Raw genomic sequence first — 27,358 nt, 5'->3', positions numbered from 1 at the left:
AAATAACTATCATCCAGGCAACCACCCTGCAGATGCCAACTGCTTCCTGTAGTAATGGCCCACATTATCTCTTGGAGCCTCTTGCTTGTTTGTGGCAGGACAGGAACCATCCAGTGTCTGTTTCTGCCCTCCATCCCATTAAATATGTTGATGATATAATATGCAGGATTTTAGTGTGCACTGAATGTCTGTGATTTCAGTCTGTACTGAGTGAGACTGTATACTCAAGTTCCAAAACCAGAAGGAGACATAATTTTATAGGATGCTGGGGTCAGAGGGCAGGATTCTATGTCACCGGGCTGGAGCTGTCTGCTCCTTCATGTAGAAGGAGCTCCACCTCAACCCCTCTTTTGAAAATGATTTGGAGGACAGAACTGCTGTCAGAGGTCTGTTCAGATGCTCATCCAGAGCAATTTAGCAGCCTGCATCCCATTCAGGCAAGGGAAATGCCATTGGTGGAGTTTTTCCTATTACATTTAATGACCTGCGTGAACGTCATGGCCTGATGGTGTTACTGCAGAGAGCAACGGACAGAGGAGGATTTTCCTTGAACGTTTTCTTTGCTGCGTGGGGAAGGGGCTGCTTTTGTCTGATTCAGCTGCTGGGCAGCCAGATTTCTCTCTGCTGGCCAATAAACAGAAAGTTGTGTTTTATGCACCAGAAACTGGAGTACTGGCTGCTATACATATGACTTAGTTTCTAGTGTCAGATTGGTTAGACCTTATGGTGGCCTTCCTGTACCTGAAGGGGGCCTTACAAGAAAGCCGGGAAGGGACTTTTTACATGAGCTTGTAAGGATAGAGCAAGAGGGAATGGATTGAAGCTCGAGGAGGGCAGATTTAAACTGAATATTAGAAAGAGACTCTTTACAGTAAGGGTGATGAGACACTGGAACAGGTTGCCCAGGGAAGTTATGGATGCCCCTTCCCTGAAGATGTTCAGTGCCAGGTTGGATGAGGCCTTGAGCGACCTGGTCTAGTGGAAGGTGTCCCTGTGCATGGCAAGAGGATTTGAACTAGATGATCTTTAAGGTCCCTTCCCACCCAAACCATTCTATGATTTAGATTTGCACCAAGCCAAGGATCTAGCTACATAAGAAGGCCAGGTTGGAAGTGAGTCTCTGTTTCTGTGTTATGCAGATTTGTAGCAGCGTTTGTTCTGCCCAGTAGCTTTTACAAGGGGAACAGTCCAGAGACAGTAAGATTGAGACACTTCAACTGGTACTTTAGTAATAAACATTTTTTTGCATTGACACATCTGATGCACTTGACTCTTCAGAAATGTGGTAAGTGCTTAAGCATCTTGTTTTTCAGATCAAAAGTCTGGGGAAGGCTTGGAAAGGTTAAAGCCTCAATTTACGCTGATTGCTCAGGCTCCATTGAGTTTGCCTTTGAGAGTCTCCCACCAGGCACTTGACTGACATTCCTTTCCCTAGAGCTTCAGTGCATGTGCAAATAATCATGGCTCTTCTTGCAGGGAGGGGAGGTGGATTAAGGAAAAGTGAAGTGTTTCTACCTTGTGGATGCACAGTGCTTTGCCTCTCAAGAATGGTGCTTTTCTTGGGGTGTCTTTGGGATGCAGCTTTGAGAGTGCTCGGTCTCTGTTTGCAAGTGCTGCAAGGTGAAGGCCCTTATGAGTGACTCGAATGAGGCACACAGTAACAAGTTGTCCAGAGATGGTTCATTGGCTCCTGCCTAGGAGAAGGAAAATGTGTCACTGGGATTTGCACTTGCTTACCAGCTATGCAGCTGAATTTTATCCTTCATCTGGCTTCCTGGTTTAGACAAAATCCCTTGGATGAGATGCATGCCATTTGCAATGTTATGAATTAGAAGAATTCATCATAAATGTGGGCATCTTTCATTAATATGGCAGAGGATAGAGATCAATTACATCAGAAGAAATGTGTCTGCTGTTGTTTACTGTTTCAGTGAAATGTGGCGGTCCTTGGTGTCTGCAAACACAGATGAATTCCAAATGATACTGCTCTGCTGCCACTTATGCACCTAATTATTTAATGAGTTACTGACTAAATTTTGAGTTGAGGTAGCCCCACAAAGCTTGCTGCCTACTGCTCAGAATTTCCTTAAAACTTACCACTGCAGATCAAGAAGCTTTTGAATATGCAAAGGGAGAAAACCATGGCATGTTGAAATTTTTCATAGAAGATCTATACTGAAATATCTGTGTTCTCATCTCCAATACTACCACTAGCAAAGGAAGGGATAGAGGGCAAGGAGATAATTTACTCTAACAACTCCAAAATTAACAGCTCACTTTAGGACATACATCAGGCTTGCATCCTGCTTCTCTCTCTGTGTTATCCTCCCTCACCTAGCCAAGGGATGCCATTTTCAAAGCATCTGAAGAGGGGAAGGTCCATTGGCTGTGCAAAGTTTAAGAATCTGAGATTAAAATTGCGTATTAAGTTCTACTATGTGAAACCTGGCTTCCAGTGCCAAGGCTTAATTGCTTACATTCAAGTTTTTAAGAGTCTGTGTTTTTTTAGAGAATACTCCACATCCATCTTGAGGGCTCCAAAGCACATAGTAGTTATTTGGAATGTTTATTAGTGGGGTGCAGCAGGGCTCTCCTCTGAAGATAGCAGGAACAATTAGTCCACTGGAGATTTGATTTTGGTGAGGTTTTTTTCCAATAATCCCCATCTGTCACCTCAGGAAAATTTTAGCTGGTTTATCTCCTTTCTTCCTCTCCAGATGGATATCATGGTACAGAAGATGGATATCCTTGGTAAGGAGAACTGTTTCTTTCCCCTGCCTAAAAGAGGGAGTGAATCGATAGAAGCTGTCTCTCAGACACAAGTTTTGAGTGCTCTTTTAACTTGGCAAAGACTTTACTCTCAGCCCAGGAGCCTTGAGGAACAACATGTCAGGCAGAAATGGAAAGAGAAACCCACATAGATGGTTTACAGAAGAATGGAAAAAGTGTGTTTTGAGGAGATCAGAAATAGGGTACAGCTATACTGTACCAAGCCAAATCACACTCTGCCTCTCACAGTAGTAAAAGTTGTGATTTTCAGCTGCTTCTCTCCTCTAAACAGAAAATTAGTGGTATTAGTAGAGAGGAGATGAGTGTTTGTCCATGTATTTAATTAAGACCTGCTCTTCAATGAGTGCTTTTGGGATTAAAGTGTTAAGCAATCTATATTGCCCTGTCTTTTGTGCTCTCATGTCATGAGTTAGGAATGAAAGTACCTCCTCTGACAAATGCAGTCTGATGGAAGGTCACATCTGGAAGATTTATTTATTTGTGAGGTTTTTCATGTTGAAGCAATGTTAAGTTAGAATTTAAAGAAATATCTCAAAATGAAGGAGAGTTGAACAAACATTTCTGCCTGTCCTTGTTCTCAAGCATGCAGTACCTACCACTCTCAGAAGAGGAAGAGAGTGAGGTTTTAAGATGCTTAAGGAGTCACCTCTTTCCACAGAAGGCTGTAGTGCCTTCTCTGTCTCTGCAGTTTTTTTCATGCCTGGCTTGCAGTTCAGGGGCTCAGATGTGAACAATTTTAAGATATGTTACACATCTGAGGACAAGATTTACAGACCCTTAGAAGAGCTAAGAATTTAGCCAAAATAGATAAGAATTTACTGACAAGCCATATCTTATTGGATTGCTTCACATAAAATCTCATTTACAGCATTGAAGATTAATTGATTAAACTTTTCTCTAGAAAAGTTTGTTTTTTTAAAATGTCAGTAATGTAAAATTGCTTTCCTAGCTTAAAAAAAAAAGGCATAAAAATAGTTTTAAAGGGGCTGTTGCCAGGCAGAGAATATGGTTATCTGCTTTTGTATTTTCCCTTTAAAAAAAAAAAAAAGAAGAAAGAATCCGAAATGGTGAATGGAAGCAGTTAATTAAAATAAACACTTTGAGATTTGCAAGGTCTTTCAGATGAAGGACTAAGTTAGACATGGAAATAGGTGTTTTATGAAGCTGTTTCCTGCTTTGCAGTTCTCCCTTTGAGCTGAAATGGAAAGGAGGTGTTAATCACTTCTCAAGGGCTCTGCAAGACATTGCTGCAGTCTTGTGAACGTCATTGATTGTGTCCTCCAAAAGATCTTGCCCAGGCCATGCAGCTGGAAGAAGAGATGTGGACAGCTGTGATACCTTGATGAAAGAAGTAAGAATATTTGATATAAGAGCACTTATTACTGTTCCTCTTGCTCTGTTAAGGTGTTATATTTCACTCTGCAGGTTACCATGAACAACTATGTCTTACCTCGAAATTTTGGCAGCTGCCATTAGGAACGGTGCTTGGGAGGCTGAGAAACACAGGAGAAACTAGTTTTACCCAGACATCCCTCCATCTCTCTGCAAACCATGCTTGTACTTCCTTGTTCCTGGGTACTGCCTCCCTTTTTGTCTGTGAAAGAGGCAGGGGCTGAGCCAGTACAGCCCCACAGCAGCAGGAGACAGCTCTGCTATTTCATGAGAGGCCTGAGAGCAGAAGGGGGTCATCTTCCAGTAAAGGGGCTGAGAATACATTAATTGATGTGAAGTGTATTTAATAGGAGTGTAGAGGAACTTGGGAATGAAAGGCAAGCTGGTCTCCAGTGGATGCTGGCTGTGATCCCTGAGGAAAAGCATTTTTGCTTTATTGCCACCAGTGTCTTTTTTTACTCAAGGTTAAAGCACTTGGGTGGGGCTGAAGACACCATTCTGGGAACGTTTTGCTTCACGTGAGCTGACTGCAAAGAGAATTCTTCTTGTTAGCCTGGTATTGACCTGGGGCTATGAGAGGGATTATGCTGCTGTCACTTGCCTGGTAAAGTGGAAATGTGCAGGGAAGGGTGACATTAAGTCATTGTCAACTAAAAATTTGAGGGAGTTCCTTTTCCTATTGGTTTAAAACTTGTTGCTTCACACAGGTTAACTCAGTCATCAAAAGGGTTGAGTGTGTGTAGGGAAACAAAAGATGGGGATGAGTCTTCTATATATACTTTTCCCACTTGCTGCTTCCCTCCAAAATTGAGCAGTCATTTGGGAGTTGGTTCTGGCATATTGTTCTTTATGTTATAAAAGGAGGAGTCTGTTAAAGGCATATCTGTTGAGTGATGAAATACTTACAGCAGCTTCCCTCTGTTAAGATGTTATCAGGTTAAAGGTTGCTGGTGTGGTTACTGCACCTATAGCTCCAGTTCAGCACCTTTCTAGGTGCCATTTGGACTAGTAGCCCCCCACTTCACCTCCAAGAACTGCTGGAGCAGCTTTGCTGGAAATATCTTTGCAGTTTGAGCCACTCACCTAAATGCTGGCTCCATAATCCAGAGAGTGAATGTTAACCTGGAGATGGAAAAATCTCATTGTCTCTGACTCAGTGCATCAAGGTGACATGGAGTGGGGAGAGCTTGCAGGGGGCCAGGCAGGAGCAATAATGAAGTTAATTTGGAGGGGAAGTATATTGCAACAGGGCAAAATAGGAGCAACTTTGCTTCCTTGTGTTTTTGACTCTGTGCAGTGAACAGCAGCTATTTAAACATCCTTGTAGATCTCTTTCAATTTCACATGAGAGAAAAAAGAAACTTTTTTTTTTTCAGGAAACCTGAGGTGTGGCTATGTACACAGTTTCTGAACTGAGTTGTCTGGGAGATGCTATTTGTGTGGGTGTCTACTGACAGCCTTGAAGCCCAGCTTCAGTGAGTGCATGCTGTAATGATACTGTAATTGAGATAACTTCTGGAAGCCTTTTTTCAGTACAGAGGAGTTTCATAATTTGTGTACTTATTTTCCTGGTTTATTTCAAGTAGTAATTCAGATCTAGTGTTTCTTCCACTGCTTTGTGTGGTAGAAATAAAATAGTGAAAAGCTATTTGCCCATCTGAGTGAAACCATTGAAGGTCAGAGGAATGCTCCCTCTATCTATCAAAGGAGCTGACGTACCTACCTAGTAAGAGATCAAACTTCATCAGTTTGGCTGGTGTACTTCTGTCTCCAATTTAAAAGCCCCAGAGCCATCCTGCAGAAAGGGCTAGTGGCAGAGTGTCTCCAGGAGCCAGCCACCTGCCTTCTTGGTTTTCTCATATCTGGAGCATTCCTGAGCAGGATTTGGGGCATCCGAGGGCTGGGGACAAGCCAGGTTACAGTTCCTTCCTGTGTGAGCATCGTCTTGCCCAAGGCAGGATGACTCCTGTGTGCATCCTGTGATGAAGCCACCAGGGCAGCAGTGACTTGCCCTCTTTAGATGGAAGTGAGCTCTCAGCCTCGCAGCAGAGGCTCCACTAGCAAACCCAAATAAAACACTTAAACTCCCTTGATTAAAACTGCAATAAATGAGCATGTTCTTGTGATGGGTAAGTCAAGTTGTAGTACCTCAGCCCATGAGATTTTCTTGGATGCTTCAGTGTTCCTAAGTTAATGAGCTTTCTTGAGACCAGTACCTCTTTCCTCTTGACACCTATCATCATGTCTCAGACCTGGCACAATAGGATTTGAACTGTGTGACGCTGGTTAATGCAGAAATTTAAATTGCCATCATGATGAGTGGTCTGTGTCAATCGTCTCTCTCCAAGGCAGCCATTTTTGAAGCAGTTTTGGTGAAGAAGATCACTTTTCTGCAAAAAAACCCACATTTCTTCCCTAATCTGTGATTAAAGATCAATGGACTTTTGAAAGATGTCTTTCTACGTTCCTTTAATGAAATGATTCATTCTGTTGGTCTGCACAAAGTTATTAATGTTGTTGTCCTACATGACTAACATCTATCAGCTCTAGGCCTTTAGTATCACAGTACAAACCTCTACTGCCTGTGTTTAAGGGCTGAGTCTTCATTTGCAGGAGCAGTGCCAGGCAGTTTTCCTCTGTGAACTGGTATACAGAAATGGGTAGTGTGCAGTCCTAGCAAACCAAGAGGATAGGTGTGCAAAAAAATTGCTTCACTTTGTGGTGGATGTATCTTACTATGATTTAATGCTGTGAGACAGTTTCCTGTTGTTCAACTTAACTGCTGATTTCTAATGAAGCATGTGCTGCTAAGCTGCTCTTCTACTCCCCCTAGTTGGGGCATTTGTTGCTAAAGGATCAGCTCTCTTGAGTAGCCCAAATGTGCCAAGAGTTTGGCTTTAAAAAAAAAAAAACACCACCACAACTAAAACCCAACCAATAAAAAAACACCCACAAAACAAAACTTCTGGCAAAAAATATCTTTCTGCTTCTGGAAGGATTATCCCTTGGCTATACTTGAGTCTGAACATGACCACAGTTAGTTGTATTTTGGGAGGGTAAATGTCTGACAATCATTTCATGGTTTTCAGGTTCTTTGGAGTAGCTCATGAACAAAATTCTGAAACCCAACCTTTTGACAAGTGTATGCCATTGATATGGCAGATCTAGGAAACCTCCTTATGATAGCTGTATGAAGGCTTCTGTAGATCATTGACAAACTCTGGTAGTAGACTCTTTCATTGAAGAAAAAGTTTGCCTTATGATATTTGTGCTGGTCTTGTAAACTACTTTTGTCTCATCTGTTTAAAGGAGAAGCTGAAAGTGGATGCTCATAACAGTCTGATGACTGTTCTGAGAAAAGTTAATCACAGCAGCTCTCCAAGGATGTAAGGAGGTGCAGTAGTGTGGCACTCATCGGTGTGGGTCAGTAGCATCACCATGCTGGGTGCAGGCATCAGAATTGGCTTTGGTGAATGAAGTGAGCAGAGCCTGGCAATCACAGTAGGTCGTGAGGCAGGAGCTGAGCATCTCCTCTCATCACCCTGCTCCCAGGTGGCAGGCTCTGCTGTGTTCCACAGCACGCTGCAAGTATTAGTTTCACAGAATCACAGAAGTGTCAGGGTTGGAAGGGACCTCAAAATCATCCAGTTCTAACCCCCCTGCCATGGGCAGGGACACCTCACACTAGATCAGGTTGCTCAGAGCCACATCCAGCTTGGCCATAAAAACCTCCAGGGATGGGACTTCTACCACCTCCCTGGGCAACCTGTTCCAGTGTCTCACCACCCTCATGGTGAAAAACTTCTTCCTAACATCCAATCCGAATCTATCCACTTCTAGTTTTGCTCCCTTCCCCCTAGTCCTATCACTACCTGACATCCTAGAAAGTCCCTCCCCAGCTTTCTTATAGTCCCCCTTAAGATACTGGAAAGCCACAATAAGGTTACCTTCTTATATAATTGAGAATTGGCTCTGTTTGCACTGGATAAGAGCCTAGCTTTAAAAAAAAAAAAAAAAAAAGGCAACAAAACAAACTAAAAATTACTGTGGTATTGCTATGGTAACAAACATCTTGAAATGCAGACAGAACTCTGTATGACCTGCAGGCTTGGGCTTTATAGCCTATGCCCTGGTGGTTGCATATGCAATCATGGACAGAAATGATACTGTGAAGGGAAACAGCAGCAGGTTTATGACACCTTAGGATCTTTCCAAATATGAGACCTACTTCTCCTTCTGCTTGAGTCAGGCTAGGAGCAGTTGCATGGTGTTGAGGCGTTGCCTGTCATTGCTTCCTCTCTCATTGTCCTAGGCAATGAGAGAAGAGGGGCCAAATGCACTTCCCAGCACTTTTACACTTGAACAGAAATGGCTGATTACAGTACCGGCACTGGAATGTTCTGCAGTTTAAGAACACTCTGGCCTCTCATTGGATTATTTTTGGGCTTTGACTAGTTGCTGAAGACAAGTTAATCTTGCATATAGTGTATTGTTTGCACCTTCCAGCAGCACATTCAACAGCAGGCCTGAAAGAAGGCAAAGCGAGCTCAGCTTCTTCCCTGGTAGAGTGTTTAGTTGTGTGTGCAGTGGTTCTGGGTTTTGCTTTGTTTTCGTTCTTGTTTTCCACTTTCACTCTGTTACTAGCAGTGAAGTAGGAGGGGAGGTGCCAGTAACAGAAAGCTTTAAGTTTCTGACTGAGATGGAGCAGGTTCTTCCACAGCACCGCAAAAGCCTGGGATTTCTTGGTAACTCAACTACCTTCCCCTCCACAGCATCTCCCAAAAGTATGGCAGGACTGGGCTACAGGACAGAAGAAAAAGGGAAGGAACTTCTGCCAGGTATATCCTTCTATGAAGGTATAGGGGACCTTGCTATAATCATGGAGGCTGATGTTAGGGGGAGAAGATCTGTGCTGAGAAAGCCTGACTTTGAACAGGAGAAAATTCTTCCAAATGCTGCTTCTGAAAAGAGGTCTTGCTTCTATGCAGCCCTCTCTGAGGGATGATCCTGAAAGGATTTTGGTTCATGAAAAGGAAGCTGCTGCTTGTAATGTAAGGACTTCTCTGGCTTGCTGCTGTTCTGGATCCCCTTGGGAACAAGTCGCAGGCTGATTCTTCCTGACTACCATTTCTGGCTTCAAATTTACTGAAATTATTGAGTGTGAGCTATCACTGGAGACTTGATCTGGATGCTTCTGGCATGTCACTTGTTTCTGTTCTACTTTGCATGTGATCACAGGGAAGCAGCAGAAGAACTCTGGGGAGCTCAGTCTCCTGTGTCAGGGCACGTGTTGGCATGTGATTATCTGCAGTCATGCCAATTAATGGTTGTAGTGGACCTGCATGGTAGAGCTAGTTTTGTGCTGGCACTCATAATTCAGGATTCTTTCTGCTGCATGCTTGACTCTACAACCTTAAATAAGCCTGTTCATGTTGGTTTGGGGAGGAAGGAGCAAGGGAGAGAGCTGTATGAAATAGTATATGCATTAATAGACAGTGAAGAGCCCTTCATCAACTCATTTTGCTTAAATATCTGCAAATCAGGGAGAACAACATGAAAAATGATGTCCTGGCAATTGGCATAATTATGAGCAGTGGGCATGAGTGCATGCTCTGGTGCATAGAGATCTCACTGTCAGCTGCCTTTGTACTAATAAAAAAAATATTTGGACCATTAAACCCAGTTTATTCAGTGTGAGGTGCTGCTCTGCTGAAGAGCTTTGTTCTTTACCAGCATTGGGCATCTTGCTGGTCAGACTCCCTTCAGCAGTGGTAGGGACAGACTGCTTGATGTAGGGCATGCAGGCAAACACACTGGGTACTGTTGGTCCATGCCCCTGCCACATTCAAGCTGATTATATAGAATACCTTTTACATCTAGCCAGCTGCAGGAAGAAATGCTTATTCCAAGCTGTGTAATGACAGAATTCTGTCATTTAAGGATAGGCCTCCTGCATCTTGTTCTGTCTATAACAGTTCTTTCAAGTTTTTGGGTGGTTGGTTTTCTGGCTTTGTTCTTTAAAAGTTTATTTTGTGATATCTTTGGTGCTGTATGTCCCCATGCTTGCAACCACAGGTCTGGTTTTGGTTTTATGATTTTTTTTTCTTTTTTTTTAACCCCCTTCAAACAAACCCATCAGCACATTTCATTTGTTCATATTTGTTCATCTTCATTTTCTCTTCTGGAGCCAGAAATGCTAAAACCCAACAAAAGTGAGCCAGAAATGTGAAGGATATCTCAAAAACCTTTTTCTCTTCAGGGAAAATTAATTGTGTTACAGACTCCATGTCTCTAACAAGCTGTGTTGCTTTTAGCCTTTACCTTGCCACAGCAGCCTCCTGCTAGACATGTATACATTATTTGTTTTCTGGGTAATGAAGGCTACTTAACAACATGTTATGTAAAATGGTTTCTAAACATAAGCCATTTTCTGGAAGAAAGGGGAAATTCAGTGTGTTAAGCAGTTTGATTTTTTTTTCCAATAGATCATAATAAAATGAGGAGTGGGAAAGACTGAAAGGTGGTGGAAAACTTGGACCTTTAGGAGTTCTGCCTGTGTGTTTGGTTCTCTCTGTATGTTTGTGATTGAAATCCTGTCCTGCTGATAATCAGTCACCGAGAATTTTGCCACTTATGGCACCCTCAGACTTGTATGTTGTGTTCTTTCCAACACAAACAAATCCTCTGTGCTTTATGCTGCATTCTGCAGAGAAGAGCAAGAAGACTTCAATGAGCAGAGAACGTCCTTGTGAGCATCCCTGTGGTTTTCAGGGAGCAGTGACAGGACTTGTATGCACCTAGGATTGTTTTTCATTCATATTTAAGAAGGCTGCTGCAGGCCCAGGCAAGATTCTCTGACCCATCAGAGTACTTGTGTTTTGTTTTGGGTTTTTTTCGGAGCTGTTCTCTCTCTTTGGTGAAATCTGTGTGGTGAAAAAGGCACCTGCAGAGTGCTCCTAGGCAATAAGAGGTAGCAAGTCTCTTACATCACCCAAAGACATAAATGCAGGTCAGTCAGTCTACTGGTTATACTCAGCTGTCATACTCCAGAAGATAAGTTTTAAAACAGTATGCAATGTATCTTGAGAAAACTGTCTTCCTTGGCAGCATTGCTTATACTCATGCAACACTCTTCTAGGAAGCAAAATGTTACGACCACAGTCCCAGCTATCAGAAACAGACACTCATGTTTTTGTTGTGATCCAGGCATGAACTCTGAGAACCTCCTCACAGAGTGCAAACTTCTTAGCTGGTGGCTGCCTTGTGGTCCAGGCAGCTGTGAAGGGGAGAAGTGGTCAGCAGTGCAGTCTGTGTCATGTGAGAAAAGTGGGAGGAGGTTGCAGGGCTCTGAGAGCTTTCTGGAAATGAAATTTGGGCAAAAACTAACTAGCTAAATATGTGGAGAAAAATGTCAGACATAGCTTTCAATAAAGGAATTCAAATCCAGCAGCTCCCAAAATCTACCTTATCAGACTCATGGTTTAGCGAGGCCAAAACTCAGCTGCAGCCCAAGGATTCTGTAGCAGTGTTACTGCTGACCCCAAACATTCAAACATTTCTTGGTTTGAAAACCAAGTGTTGTGTCCTTTATCTTCGCCTTCTAAGTTCTGAGATACTCACCTTTTCCTCCTCTGCAACTATGGAAACAAAGATTCTCCTTTCAGAAGAAAAGCTGTGAATTCTAGCAACATAACTTAGGAGTTGCATCTTTTGGATGATGATCTTGCAATGGAACTGTGTATGTGGAGTCAGCTGATGGCTGCACTTTGTATTGGATGGGGATTGCTAGAGAACTGGATTGTAAAGATCCTTGCTGGTCATCAGAACCATTGACTTTGTTTTGCTGCAGTTTATATCTGCAGAACAAGACAAGTAATGGTGTAAGAGACCACAGTGCTTTGTGCACGGGGAAGACTGTAGTTCCATGAGCAGTGGCTTGCTTTGGCCATACCAGTCCTGAGTGTGTTTCTGTGATGTCTGCTTTAATGGTTCTGCTCTTCCTTATATGCCCAGCTTTTTCCTAGTTGACAGTGGCTGAGCAGAGAGACTGTTAAGGAGGTCTCTGTTGATAATGTGATTGAAGGTCTAGGATGACAAAGGCCTGCATAGCCTAACACAGGGTTTTTTCATAGTTGGCAGGCATATATGAGCCCATTGCATGATTCTTCATTAGTATGCATCATTGATTAAATTTGCTGCTGGGGAGGTGAATTTAATGCCTTTGCAAATGGGAGACCAAGCAGCAGCAGAGGGTGACTCTTAGGGTTCTGTCAGTTCAAATTGATTGCTGAGTCCTGGAATTGGAGCAATGCAGTAACTGAAAAATTAACTGATTAGAATGGAATATCATTTGGCTCCAAAACAAAATGCTAACAGCCTGATATTCTCAACTCTTCACTGACAAATAGACAATGAATTTTCCCACTATTAAAAGACAGCATAGCATGCCACGGAGCTGAATGCCCAGCAGAAAGCATATCTGAGTGAACAAGGCCTTGTGCTTAAGGACTCATTTTTGTTATAAACCAAGGATGCATATGCACCATCACCTTTTTCACTACAGAAGGAATACCAGCAGAGTCCCTGGTGATAGATCTCATGGCTTTGAACCTCTGAAATACAAGTCTGCATTGTGAGCTGAAGGTCATTCTTGAACTTCTCTAAGAAACTAGATCATGATTCAGCAGCAGCATGAGGAGTTGTATTGTCACTCTGTTAAATACCACTTTGGCTGTTGTTTAACTTACAAGCTTCATTTTCATGTTGGGCCTAGCTAATGCCCAACCACCGAGCCCTGTCAAGAGCCTTTCTGCCTGATGTTCAGAAGATAGTGTGAGGAAGACCTGTGTGGAGCATCCTGGTAAATTACCTGACTTCTCAAGACCATGTTAGTTCCTGGGAAGACAATCTGTGGGGCTGGGGGCCAGCCTCCAGGAGCAGCATGGTATCCTGGGCTGGCACAAAGGGAGGAGTGTGTCTCCCTAAGGCCAGTCAGCCACCCAGCTCCATCTCTGCAGGATGTACCATGCTTCCCACATGCATGGTGCAGCTATCTGTGAGAGGCTGCAATAGGATCTATCAGGTGATTAATATGGGGAGAGAAGAGAGAGTGTGGAATCGTGTAATATCAATCACACCTATTTGAGCAACACCCACTAACAAAACCATGCTTGGGAAAAATCTTTCCTTGCTGGAATAAGGGGAGAAATTCCCATCTCCTGCTAGCGGGTGTGTGAAGTGTCCTCTTTTCTTCCTGGCTCAGCTGTGCATGTGCACAGTATTTCTGTGGAGTGCTGGCTAGTTGCAAACCCACACTTTTTTATTCTTAATCTTCTAATCTCTGTTTAAAGCTCTTAGCTCTTAACTCTTGAGGATGAATGATTAAAAAGGTACTTCGACTTCCTTTCTCTGGCCTTAGCAAAAGCCTTTACAGCATGATCTTGAAGGCAAAGAAAATGATCCCCAAGCTTAATGTAATTAAATATTTTAATATTTTAGGAGCAGTCCCTGCTCCTCAGTGCTAGCTGACCTCTGCTCATCTCTTGGGTAACTAGTCTACTGCTGACTACTTTAGCAGCTTATGAGGTCTAAAGTTGCTTTCTCCTTCTCTGTGAAAATATCTGTGGCAGCATCTGTCACTCTAAACAGCTGTGATTCAGTAGGAGGGAAAGGCTGAATGTAGGTCACTTGAGTTCAAAGGGAATAGATTTGTACATCAGTAGGGGAAGCACATTGTGTTTGTGCAGACAGTATAAGGTGGGGAAGTGGACTGAGAGACAATTTCTGTAACTGACAGGTTTAATGAAGACCTAGACCGCTCTCACTTGAACTGTGTTATTGGCTTCATAGGTACTACCCCCAGTCATGAGGGCATTGTCTGTCTTGATACAGATGCTATAAATTAGGGTTCAGGTAATGCCAAAGTGGTCACTGAGCATCTAGCACTTAGAAGACAAATAAACCTTGTGGAGAGGCACCTTTGGCAAGCAGCAGTGGTGGAAAGCAAGCCCCAGAAGACTTTTCTTGCTTCTAACTCCCACCATCCCTTGGGAACTACAGCTCTGTCTCAGGACCTGGAGAAACCCTGTGAGCTGGCAACCATGGCTTCTTCTCAGATGACATTGAAAATAGCCTCTGCTGGTGAACCACAACTGGTCTCTCCAGCACTATTTGAAATTGACAGCAGGCCTCAAGATTGTCCAGTGTTGATGGCAGTAGAAAATTTCTGGTGGCCAATTAGCTGCTGTGAGAGCTGATAAATCCAACTATCTTTACTGCTTCCATTGTGTTACTCCAGTTTGTAGCATACACAAAGAAAACATTCAGATCAGCCTCTGAGCTCCTCTGTCAGCACTTGCACTTCTTGAATAACAAAGATGATTCTATTTAACTGTAGTAATTTTTATTAACATTTCATAACAGAAGTTCCATAGGAGCATGGCTCCTAAACCACATTTAAAATGCTTTTCACGGTTAAAGCATAAATAAAATAGTCCCTGTGCTGTCAGTATCTTGAATAATTTTTCAAAGCACACAGACTATTTCATGAGACATAACAAGAGCCATGTTTGCATCTGGGATTCCTAAACCCAAGTAGAAATGCAACGTGCTCTCCAAAACAAATGCTTCTGGCAACAGGCATTCAAGAGACGCTATCTTACAGGTTCAGCCCATCTTGAGTAGCTTGTTGCCTGGGAATTTTCTTGGCAGTTGGCAGCAGTTCACTGTCCTGCCTTGTGTGTGCTCTGTGCCATTCATAGCACATCTGTGTGCTGTGGGTTTCAGAGCAGAGCAGTACCTGTCTCTATAACATTTCCAGGCACTACTGTGCTCCCCAGCATCTGGTTGGTGGTGGTGGTGGTGCTAGGCTGTTCAGTCCTCTCTAGGACTTGTCTTCAGGTCACTGGGACAGCACAGAGCAAATAGAGTGGTCCACAGAGAAAAATTCACACTGTGCTGAGGCTGCTGTGGTTTACAGAGGTGTCTTGACCCTGAACAAGGAAGAGGATTTCCTCAGCCAGCAAGGTTGTATCTTAATCCAGTGGGCTGAAGATAGAATTAAACCAGGTCAGAAGGGAAACCTCTGCAAAGGGAGGTTGGACCTACAGGGCTTGGCGGGAGGGAGTTGCTTGCAGGGTTGGGGATTCATGGCAGTATGTGAGGCTGTGGCAGAAGAATAAATCAAATGGAGGCCTCAAAAGTGAAGAAGGTTTGTTGAGATTGTTTCTCTCTGGCTTGCTTTGTGTCTGTATTCAACAATTAGACCTTCCTGGTTTGTTAATTCTTCCAGGGAGGGACATTTACTGGGGACAGATTGGGGTTTAACAGAGCTGATGCCAGCCTAAAGCAATGGAGAAGCGTGGCAGCCCCTTGCTCCGTTTGTTGTTCTAGCACTAAATGTTTGTAAGAAAGAGATGCAAGAGCTGCAGAGTATGTGTCCTGTGATATAAAACTGCTCTTGGGCTGGTTTCACAGCAACTGGACAATGATTAAAGGCACCTTTGAGAGTTTTTATACTTTACTCTGATTAAGTAATGATTCCCCATGACCCCTGGAGTATGGTTATCCTTTTTGAATTCGGTCAAGCCTACTGTCACTGAAAAATATCTTGGGACACTGAAGTCTCCAACACTCTGGTTTCAGTGGCTGTTAGCACAATATTGGAGCTAATGTGCCTATGTTTGGTGGCAAACAGTGGCAATGTATGTAGTTGAGTGACACTGTCTCTGTTACAGTTTTGCTATTTCGTAAGTTATCAGGCCTAGAGGAATACTACTGTGGTAGTTGAGAAAGGAATGTCTCAAGTTTTCACAGATGTGTGTAGTATTAATTCCTTTCCCTTAATCTGTTTCTTGCAAAGTTAATTTCACTACTTAAATAGTTTCTAGTCTCTTGAACCATAGAATCATAGTTGGAAAAGACCTTTAAGATCGAGTCCAACAATGTGACAACTCAAGTAAGAACGTGCTTTCGACAGCAGAACTGCATCTCAGTCCATTCTATCACTGAAAGAGAAAAGCATAAGCAGAAATGAGAAATGGTAAAATGGGATTAGAAGGTTTACAGTATTTTCTGAAATTTTGCTATGTGAATTTTGTTGGAGGTCTCAGCAATGTTTTGGACAGACCTTAATCTGTGTAAACTACTTTGCTAATCACTGTTGTAGACACTCATATTTGTGGCATTGAGTGCACCCTCAGCAAGTTTGCTGATGACACCAAGCTGTGTGGTGCAGCAGACATGCTGGAGGGAAGGGATGCCATCCAGAGGGACCTGGACAGGCTGGAGAGGTGGGCACAAGCCAACCTCATGAGGTTCAACAAGACCAAGTGCAAGGTCCTGCATCTGGGTGGAGGCAATCCCAAGCATAAATCCAGGCTGGGCAGTGACTGGCTGGAAAGCAGCCCTGAGGAGAGGGATTTGGGGGTGCTGGTGGACGAGAAGCTCAACATGAGCTGTCAATGTGCACTTGCAGCCCAGAAAGCCAACCAGAGCCTGGGCTGCATCTGGAGAAGCACAGCCAGCAGGTCAAGGGAGGTGATTCTCCCCTCTCAGCTCTGGTGAGACCCCACCTGGAGCACTGCATCCAGTTCTGGAGTCCCTATTACAAGAGGGATGTGGACATGCTGGAAGGTGTCCAGAGAAGGGCCACCAGGATGATCAGAGGGCTGGAGCACCTCTCCTGTGAGGACAGACTGAAAGAGTTGGGGCTGTTCAGTCTGGAGAAGAGAAGGCTCCGAGGTGACCTTCTTGTGGCCTTCCAGTATCTGAAGGGGGCTACAAGACAGCTGGGGAGGGACTTTTTAGGCTATCAGGTAGTGATAGGACTAGGGGGAATGGAATATAGCTGGAAGTGGGGAGATTCAGGCTGGAGGTGAGGAAGAAGTCTTCCCCATGAGAGTGGTGAGAGCCTGGAATGGGTTGTCCAGGGAGGTGGTTGAGGCCCCATCCCTGGAGGTGTTTAAGGCCAGGCTGGATGAGGCTCTGGCCAGCCTGATGTAGTGTGAGGTGTCCCTGCCCATGGCAGGGGGGTTGGAACTAGATGATCCTTGTGGTCCCTTCTAACCCTGACTGAATCTATGAATCTGTTTGTACTGCCTATTTATCTTTATTTCCTCTTTCACATAGCAGGTTTTAGGGGTTTGTCACAGAGGATCAGTCAAAAGGACCTAGGCTCTTTTGCTCCCATAACTCCCAGTTGTATCTGCAGCATCAGGCATGGGGATTTTAGGAAGTGTGACCACATAAAAAACTCAGAGTACGAATTGTCCTGTTGATGTGGTAAAAGTCTTGAGTCTGCGCTTCTCAGAGGAAAACTCCTCAGTCTGACCTCCTCAGAGTTTAGCAGGGAACTGGTAACTTATTTCCTAGATGTTGTAGTTGTAATGAACCTGTGCTTCTCCTGTCAAGTAAGTTTTGAATTAGCAGTGATAAATATCCTGTAGTCAAATATATATATCCTAGAAAAAGAATCTAATAGAGCAATTCAGTCTTTAATGATAAGCTTTGTATTCACTTTATCGGGCTTATTCATAGCTGTCTGGGCTCCACTTAGAATGATGTTTGTTCTCCTCTCTTAATCTGACTTTGCTTTTTGTGTTTTGTAGTAATCTGTAATATCTAGAGGTTTTCTGAGGAGCTCTTCCCTTGCTTATTTTGTATTAGTACAGACCTGATGAACTGTAGATATCTGTGGTGCCCTTACTGAATTGCATTTACGGTTTTCAGACTTTTTTTTTTTTCTCTCTGTGTTGAGATAATCTTAAATTCTTCTGTTCCCCAACACATGTGACATTTTTCATGGATTCCCTATGGATTTCACAAACATTCTCTGTCTCAGTATCCAAGGTACTTATGAAAATATGGCACTGGATCCAGAAACCCCTAAGATCTGGTCTTAACATAGCCCCTCTGCTCTGGCAGTAATTCTACTCTGACAGTGGTCTTGCAACCAGTTTCACCCACTCTGCAGTAGTTTCATCTAGTTTCATCTATTATTCCTCCATCTTGCTAATAACAATTTCTTACCAGCCACTGTCAAAAACCTTACCAAAGTCACAATGTGTCTTATGTCCTGCTTCTCCACACCATGAAGACTGATTACTCCATCACAGGAGAGAATTAGGTTGGTATGAGATGATGGAGTCTTGACAAATCTCATTTTGCTCCTAGTTATTACCTTATTATCTTCTTGTTGCTCAGGAATCAGTTGTTTGATGACCTGTTGATCAGCTGTCTTTCTAGAAGCTGAAGCTAGGGCCTTGGAGCTATCATTTCCTGAAACCTCCTTTTTTTTTTTCCTTTTGAAGAGCACAAAGAGATTCTGGCTAAGGTAAATATGAGAAATATTGATGTACAACTAATGTGATAACCCTAGCATCTAGAGGAAATACTCTTAATAATTTAAGATTAAATCTGTCATGACCCTGAGGGCAGTAATGGGCTCTCCTGACCCCACCCAAGAGTCCCCTGTCAGTCCCCCAGGGCTCCCTCCACCCTACTCATGGCCCAGGACCCCAGGGGCTGTCAGCCTTTGCCCCAGTGACACCACAGCTTTGTCCTGACTGGCCTAGGCCCTGCCAAGGTGGACCCACATCCCAGCCCGTCCCCAGAGAGGTGCCTGATGCCCAGTTCTGGGGCTGCCCCACTGCTGACTTGTTCCTGACTGCAAGATCCTGCCCTGAGCTCCACCCAAGGGGAGCTCCCAGCCTCTGAGAGACCCTGAAAAAATGTCACTTGAAGACGTGTTGCCTATTCCAGAATTCTGCAAGACATCTCTAGCAATATAAACCAAAACCAGCCATTAATTTCCCAGGGCTTGGGGAAACAGATAAGTAGCAAAGGGCAAGCAAGTGACCACAGAATATTTAAAGGTGTGTGATAAACTGGGCTTTTGCCACAGTGGTTGAATAAGTTTCTTTGTGTTGAAAAATAATGTTGCTTTTTTTCCCCATGAAAAGATGTTTGCCTCATTCTTGTATGGTGAGAAAGGGAAATCTGAATATCAGGATGACCTTGGCTGTATTAGACATAATTTTATGGGCCAGTCTCAGGTTATTTTTCTCACTTCATTCATCTTCTCTCTAAATGGAATAGGCCTAACCTTTATTTGTCTCCATCCTGCAATAGCTTCCTTCTCGAGTTTGATAAAATTTGCATTCTGTCCCTGGTTGCTGAGCTGTCACTGATTTTGTGTGACAGTATTCATGATGGTTTCAGTTTTCCCTGTCCCTTTTGCAGTGCACTCAATTTGCTGTATTTCCCATCTCAGCAGACCAGCACAACTGGTCCATGGGGATGCTCAGATCTGTAATCCAAGTGGTCATGGTTCATTTGAAATCCATCACTGTGCATGAGTAGTTCAATTTGTTTCTTCTAGTGTTCATTGTCTTACTCTTGTCTATGCTGAATTTCATTTGCCATCACTGTCTGGTTCTCCTAGTGCTGTCTCCACTGCAGGGTAGCCCTTCTTGGAGAAAGGTAGAGGTGTTTGTTCTTTCAAGTGCTCTCCTGCTTAAGGAATTTCCCATGTTTCTGGATCTCTTGAGTTGTTTTCCAACCCACTAAAAGGACTCAGCAAAATGCTATGTGATATTGAGGACCAGTCATCTCTTGTCCTCTAAAACTCCTGAAATAAACCTTGTAGCAGAGGGAGAAACATGATTAAGCCTAGTATTGGAAGATATCCAGACTATTTTACAGAGAAGGAGCTTAAGATCTGGTGATTGTCCAGTGCTTTGGATGAGATATGGGTGTGCCTTTTCCAGCAGTTTTAGGGAGATCCAACACTTCCTCATACAAGTTTGGAAGCATTTTGCACTGCCTTTATGATTTGGTCTATCAAACAGCAACAACAGACAGTTTGTTAAATTTCTTTTATTGCATAAAAAGTCCTGATTGCTTTATAAGCGGGTATTTTAGAGTTTTTTTAGGTTGTTTCAAAAGAAAATCCTGTGTCTAAGATTTCAGCACAGGCCAGAGCTGTGCCTGTCCTTCCTCCTAGTGGCTCTAGTGAATGGTCTTCAGGTGCTGACATTGCATTGACACTGTGGCCTAGAGGAAAATTAGGAGAGAGGAGGGATGGCCTAGGTATTTTTGTTCTTACTGGGGACTGGACACAGTCACATGCAGCTTCCACCTTTATCATGGACTTCAGTGATACTGGCCAGAACTGGGCAAGGCAGAGCAGGGTGCCTGTTCAATCACCTGAGGCACTGTCAGTATGTGATAGCAATTGCCCAAAGGCTGGAACTGGTTTTCCTGGAAGTCTTGTGTTTCAGCCTCATTGGCTGGAGGCTCCTCTCCAGATTGTGTTGCTTGGAAGGGTTTCCAAAAATGCCTGCAGCCTCATTCATTCTGTGTAACAAGTGCTAAAGAGCATTTGACACTACCAGTGCTATCAGGAACAGCAGCTTTCATCCCAAGCTCCGTTGGTAAGGATAGTAAGGCCTGCAATTTTCCTTGGAGAAGGCAATTGTTACACTATATATGTGAAGCTTTCCTGCTTTCCTTTACAAGCTCTTGCCTGTCCTGTCTTCCCCCATGCCTGAGCCACTTCCAGATGCGTGGCCAACAACCTGCCTTAGTGTACACTGAACTTACTACCTGTGTTCAGACACGAGTTGTCCTCTCTTCCTGATGCTCTGATGCTTGTCTCTGCTGTAGATGACAAGGGCTCCCCAAGGAGAGAACAGCCGGAGGGGTTTTGATGAGAAGGCTTACTTGTCCTCAAAGCTGCTGAAGGCTGGAGAAGACCCCTACCGCCAGCATGCTTTTAACCAGCTAGAGAGCGACAAACTCAGCAGCGATCGGCCCATTCGGGACACCAGGCACTACAGGTACCGTGCAGACCTTGCTCCAAGCCATGGCTGCTGCTTGGTGTGGGGAGTCCACTGTCCTCCTGTGTTGTTCTGCCATGTTGACAAAAGACAATTTGCATTTTTCTTCACCAGTGTTGGTCTGTTACTTCATTATATTTTCTGGCTAATCTGGAAAGGTCTAAAGTGCACAGAGCCCCTTGACTAATTTGGCTCCAGCTTGTTGTTTTCCTAGCATCTGTTCTCCCAGGTCCAGGCATAATTTTGTTGTTTCAGCACAGCACTTCCGCTGCAGCTCAAATTGCTCATCTGACAGTTGGCTTTTTTTGCACAACTTCCTTCATGATCACGGCTTCTCTCAGGGACCCTCTGTCATGGCTGCAAGGTTACGCCATTATTGCAGCTTTGCTTTACTCTGGTGTTCCTCACCTGCTGTGCCCTGGCTGTCTGAAGCTGGTTTGGTGCCTTCTTTCCAGCCTGAATGTTTCTGTTTGGATGAAGGTGTCTGGGCTGGGAATGAAACAAAAATATGAATACAATGAATATTTCAAGGCTTGCAAAGCACTTATCATTCTGTCCTTATTTCACTGAGGGTGATTTTTTTCTGCTGACTAAACTCATCCTTGAATTGCTAATAGTTTTGTAGTTTCCTGTGTACAAAAGGTAGTGCTGTACTTTGAAAATAGTAGGTTTATAGTGATAGAATAGTATAAAACAACCTGTGTCAAATGGATGAGAAACAGAAGCAAACTAACCATGCCTAAAATGCTTGTGTGGCATGGAACCTAGACCCTACCCAGGGTTGCAAATCAACACTTCACAGCTGCTGGGAGTGGGAAAACAGGCATCAAACTTGATTGACATTGTGAAAGCAATCTCAGGAGACACAGAGCTTTGTGAGCGTGCCAGCACTGACAGCCATCAGGGTGCTTTGTTGAGACCTTGGTGGTGAGATCAAAGTCTTGTGCTCCTGTTTCCCAGCCTAATACTTGGGATTTGCTTCCTAGCAGCTCGAAGGCAGTGGTGCCATGTCCTATGTTCCTGACAAGTCTCCCTGCCTTGCAGAACTGCAGTTTTCTGTTAATGTGCTGTCATGTTCTGGCCTACAACCAGCTCACTTCAGAGGTGAATTATTGTTAATTTTGATCTGTGATATCTTGCTTCTTGTGAAAAGCCTTAGCTATGCACTTCAGTCTGAAGAACAACATGTTTGTGATTCCCTGGAAATGTATGGCCATTTTGGCCTCAGCTTTGAAAGGATTCCTTTCATCAATGGGGAGTCTCAAGTAGTGTATAACTGGAGCAGATAAAGCTATTTCCATGTTCCTCTGCCTTGCAGGGGTGGCAGTTTGGGAGTGAGGGAGCTGTGTGTTTGAGTACCTTGCCTTGTAACAATATTGGAATGGTTACTGGGATGGCAACTTGGGCTGAGAATTTATTTCAGCTGATACAAGTTAGATTGTGGTTTGAGGAAAGCCCATCCTTGTGTCACGAATGGACCTGTCTCCTCATTTAAGGAGTAGTGGGTCAATAGGTCAGTAGCATGTCACTCAATCATAGCTTGGATGTACGTCATACTTGGCTCTACAAGCTCCTTTTGACCTAGTGTGTAGCTGTTTTTTTGATCCAGAGGAAAGAAATGGTCAGCTTCAAAGCACAAACTCTGTCCTTCTCTTCTGTGATGCTGTAATAAAGCTGAGGTCTTGGAAAGACTTCCCCCAATAACACATACACAAACCTCTTCTGCTTTTCCACTTTCTGATGCCTTAATACATTTTATATGCATTACATCATGGAGCTACTTTGAAACAATAATAAATGTGGTATGTCTCCTGTCTGGTCTAAGGTTTTCCACTTTAGTTTTTATCAAGGCTTCTTTTATATGTTTGAAAATTGCTGTAAGAAGCTACTGTCCTTTTAATAAAATATTGCAATGAAAAAGTTGTTAGTCAGTAGGATTAAGTGTGATGATAAAAACAGTAACAGTTAGCAATAGCCATAAAATAGTAGTAAGTAAATGGGGGGAATACAAGTAGCAGCTGTAACACCTGAATTGTATTCCCTCCCAGGATGGATTCAGTCTGTGTTGGCCTTGAGTTGTTGAAAACACTAGGCCACAATTTCAGTTATGGGCTTTTCATCAAGAAGGGAATTAGTGCAGACTGACTACTGTTGGACACTGGCTGCAATTATACGGGCAGACCCTCTGGAGGAGCAGGTCAGTCCAAATCTGCCATTCCTGCTATCTGCCAGGATTGGATCTAGGATTCACATCTATGAGTTGTTCTTCTCCAAGAGTCCTTGTTATCCACAGGGTATGAGCAGCCCTTGTGCAATTTGGTGATCAGTTAATCCTTGGTTCTGAGTACAAAAATGAATGTATGTACCTAACATTACAGAGTTAGATGAGGAGGGATTAATTTCCATTGCTAGCCAGAGAATTAGTGTTGTGTCTCAGTAGCTTCCTGATATGAATCACAGCACTGGCTAGTGTTTTCTTTTCTGTGAAGCCCACTATCCAAAGAATTTGAAGTATATCCAATTTGAAGGGATGCCATCCAGAGGGACCTTGACAGGCTGGAGAGGTGAGCACAAGCCAACCTCATGAGGTTCAACAAGACCAAGTGCAAGGTCCTGCGTCTGGGTGGCGCAATCCCAAGCACAAATCCAGGCTGGGCAGGGACTAGCTGGAGAGCAGCCCTGAGGAGAGGGACTTGGGGGTGCTGGTGGTCGAGAAGCTCAACTTGAGCTGTCAATGTGCACTTGCAGCCCAGAAAGCCAACCAGAGCCTGGGCTGCATCAGGAGAAGTGTGGCCAGCAGGGCAAGGGAGGTGATTCTCCCCCTCTACTCAGCTCTGGTGAGACCCCACCTGGAGCACTGTGTCCAGTTCTGGAGCCCCTATTACAAGAGGGATGTGGACATGCTGGAAGGTGTCCAGAGAAGGGCCACCAGGATGATCAGAGGGCTGGAGCACCTCTCCTGTGAGGAGAGACTGAAAGAGTTGAGGCTGTTCAGTCTGGAGAAGAGAAGGCTCTGAGGTGACCTTCTTGTGGCCTTCCAGTATCTGAAGGGGGCTACAAGACAGCTGGGGAGGGACTTTTTAGGCTATCAGGTAGTGACAGGACTAGGGGGAATGGAATAAAACTGGAAGTGGGGAGATTCAGGCTGGAGGTGAGGAAGAAATTCTTCCCCATGAGAGTGGTGAGAGCCTGGAATGGGTTGTCCAGGGAGGTGGTTGAGGCCCCATCCCTGGAGGTGTTTAAGGCCAGGCTGGATGAGGCTCTGGCCAGCCTGATGTAGTGTGAGGTGTCCCTGCCCATGGCAGGGGGGTTGGAACTAGATGATCCTTGTGGTCCCTTCTAACCCTGACTGATTCTATGATTCTATATTAGGAGAATGTACAGTGATCCCAGGGTGTGCCAGTGCTGTGCATCTTTTTATCATGTGCATGAATTAAGAGGATTTTATGTGAATAATGGGAGAATCCAGGGCCTAGAGTCCACCATGTTCAAACTGTGTTCACCATAAAACCTCTGTGCTGTCCTTAGCATGCAGCATCACAATTTTAGGTATCACAGCCTCAAAACTTTGCCTTTCAAATGGCACAGTTCTTTTAAAGCTCTGCTTGCCTTGGTACAAGGGTTGCTGAGGCTTCCCTTACTGCAGCCCAACAGTGCTGTTTCTGATTTTGGCATATTTTTCTCTTGTCCTTTAGAAATTTGAGGCACATTGCCACAGTGGCTGCTGGTGGGTGATGTGCAGCTTACAATTCTGCTCTCCTGTGTTGCAGGTGCACTTCTGTACACTATGACACAGACTTGCCAGCTACCAGCCTCATCATCACCTTCCACAATGAGGCACGTTCTACCCTGCTCCGCACAGTGAAGAGGTGAGTTCAGCAAGGGGTGCTAGGCCCTAAGGAACGGCACTGGTGGAGGATTAGGCATTTTCCAGCAGTTGGACAAACAGGATGGCTGTATTCCTCCAAGGGCTTGAGATGATGTGCCTTTAAGCTGGCCCACTCAAAGAGGTGAGGGGCTTGGATTGGCAGAGCGTATGTGTAGTTAGCCACCATATGGACCCAGGTGGGGGGCCATAATTAGCAGCAGGAAAGGAGCTGCTGCATCTACATTTGCAGGCATGAATGGTTTATAGGAGCTTGGTTTGGAAGAGTGAAGGAGGACCAAAGGGGACACTATGTGTTGTTAGATGCAGCTGAGGGATTGTGTTCCATAAAAGGGAATAAGCAGCCAGCTCCCTGCTAGGGCACTTGTTAGAGGAGCTTGGACTGGCTCACTGAGGGCTTGGAAGTCTTTCAAGCAGAAGCTGATGAGCTCTAAGTCTCATTGAAACCAAGCTGTTGTGGTCTCAGTAGGTGCTGGTAAACAATTGCTGAACCCAATAGCCTACCCGATCCTCTCAAGGCCTTTGCTCACAGACCTTGCTGAACCCACAGGACACTTGCTATCTGGTACCAGCATCACCTCATATCTGAGTATCAGCCATAGATATGTCTAACCAAGTAAATAGGTGGCATAAGGCCTGTCAGCATCCCCATGTAGACAGAAGCATGCAGTTATCTGTATCACAAATCAGTGTTCCAGCTACTCCTTCACTCCTCCTTCCATCACTCACACAGAACCCAGGGAGGCTCTTTTCCTTTTAGTTTTTGTATGGAAAATAACCTCTGCCCTTCTGTCTTAACAAGTCATGTCTCTGAAGCTTACAAAGCTGGTCCAGCCTGTTGAGACTGAAGGAGGAGTGAACTGTCCAGGTAGAAGGTTGAGCTGATGGTATCGCTAACAGGAATACATTATTCATCATCACCACTTCTTGCCCTGACAGATCCTCTAAGCTTAGAGAAATGTGCTTTGTGAATAAGTGACAGGGTTTTTCAAGTTGGCCTCATGGCCAGAAGACTGGGGTTCTGTCTGCCAGGTTTGGTGCTACTGTGTTTCCAGACACCTGTATATATTGCATTAACACATTTTGTCTTTTTGCCTCTATAATTTCCTCTTCATTTGAACCATAAAATGAGTTCTACAGAGCCACTGTTCAGAGAATGAGCAGGTTTGTTTGAAACCTGTGCTGCTAGGACAACGGGAGGAGATTCCTGTCAATTACATCATAGGTCAGACAATAAATGGTTAGGTGCTCAGAAACCATGGTAGTAGGATCCTTAAGAAAAAGCTCAAGGTAGCCAATCAAATAACCAGGTGCCATGATAGGAAAAAGTAAGAGAAAATGACATTCAGAGTAGCAGTAATGCATACAAACAGAAATCGGTGTGCAGATCCTGTGAAGCGATGTCTACTAACGAGCAGATGAGTGTTGCCTATGTGTGAACAGGTCAGGCTTGACCAAAGCAAGGTCAGCTAGAGTAGTTTGCTCAGGGCTGTGCCTAGTTAGCTTTCAGTGTCTTCAAGGATGGAGATTCTGCAACTGCTCTGAGCATTCTTTTTTCAAGGCTAAACAACCCCAGCTTTTTAAGCCTGAGCTAATAATATCTGATGCTCCAGTCCTTTACTGGACCTGCTTCAGCATGTCCCTCTTTTTCTTGTCTTGGGAAGCCCAGAACTGGACACAGCATTCAAGATGTGGTATTATCAGTCCTCAGATGTGGCATCCTGCATCCTAGCACTCCCAAAAAAGACCCTGAATAATGGATGACCCATCTGCTCAAACTCATCCCTGCAATCCTGCTGCTGCCACTGGAGGAGGGCTGTCATGAGAAGCTGGCTGCGCTCTGCTGTAAATGGTTGGCATTTCCTCCAGACCTTTGGCTACAGATGGAGTCCTCTTTGCCAGATGGTTTACAGCCAGTGCATGGGATTGATTTACTCTGTGCTTACATCAAATGTCAGAAGTGTCTGTGATTTATCCCTGTCTGACAAGGGATCCCAAAGGCTGAATTCTTCTTGGGCCCCACAGTATTTGCAGTGTCACACAACCAACCATTGGCGAGTAGTCTTGTCTTTGAGGCACATGAGGTTTGACAGTTGTACACAGAGATGAAGGCATAGGTCATGGCTGCACTGTTAAAAAGAGGCATAGAGCTAAGCCCCACTTGCAGGGTGACACTGATGTTATAGAGGGACTTGGCAGATTTCAGATTTCCTATCTTAAAGGCCTCTTCTGTAACCTGGGAGCCCTGTCTTTTGGCAAAACCCATCTGGATGTACTAGGCTGAGTTGCTGCTGTGGCTATAATTGTCTCTCCATTCACATCCACAGTCAGTTCACCAAATAATGTGTAATTACTTTGCAGCACTTTGGGATAAGTCAAGTGTCAAAGGGACAGGACTGTTCTATTCTGTTTGGTTTATGACCCAGCTGTGAGTCTGCACAGTTGCTTAATA

General features: G+C 44.2%; 1 protein-coding gene across 1 annotated transcript in view; it reads left to right on the top strand.

The window, feature by feature from the left end:
• The window catches only part of GALNT16 (polypeptide N-acetylgalactosaminyltransferase 16), a 74,048-nt gene that overhangs the window by 16,686 nt on the left and 30,004 nt on the right, over positions 1 to 27,358 (top strand). Inside the window, exons 2-4 of the mRNA XM_054400125.1 lie at positions 12,746 to 12,761; positions 20,883 to 21,020; positions 24,791 to 24,889. Coding sequence (XP_054256100.1) covers positions 12,746 to 12,761; positions 20,883 to 21,020; positions 24,791 to 24,889 — 253 coding nt within the window. The remainder of the gene's footprint in view (positions 1 to 12,745; positions 12,762 to 20,882; positions 21,021 to 24,790; positions 24,890 to 27,358) is intronic.

This window comes from Indicator indicator, chromosome 4 (assembly GCF_027791375.1).
Source record: "Indicator indicator isolate 239-I01 chromosome 4, UM_Iind_1.1, whole genome shotgun sequence".
NCBI classification, from domain to species: Eukaryota; Metazoa; Chordata; class Aves; order Piciformes; family Indicatoridae; genus Indicator; species Indicator indicator.
Note: the sequence above shows the minus strand (reverse complement) of the source record. Positions and strands in the feature narration are given on the sequence as shown.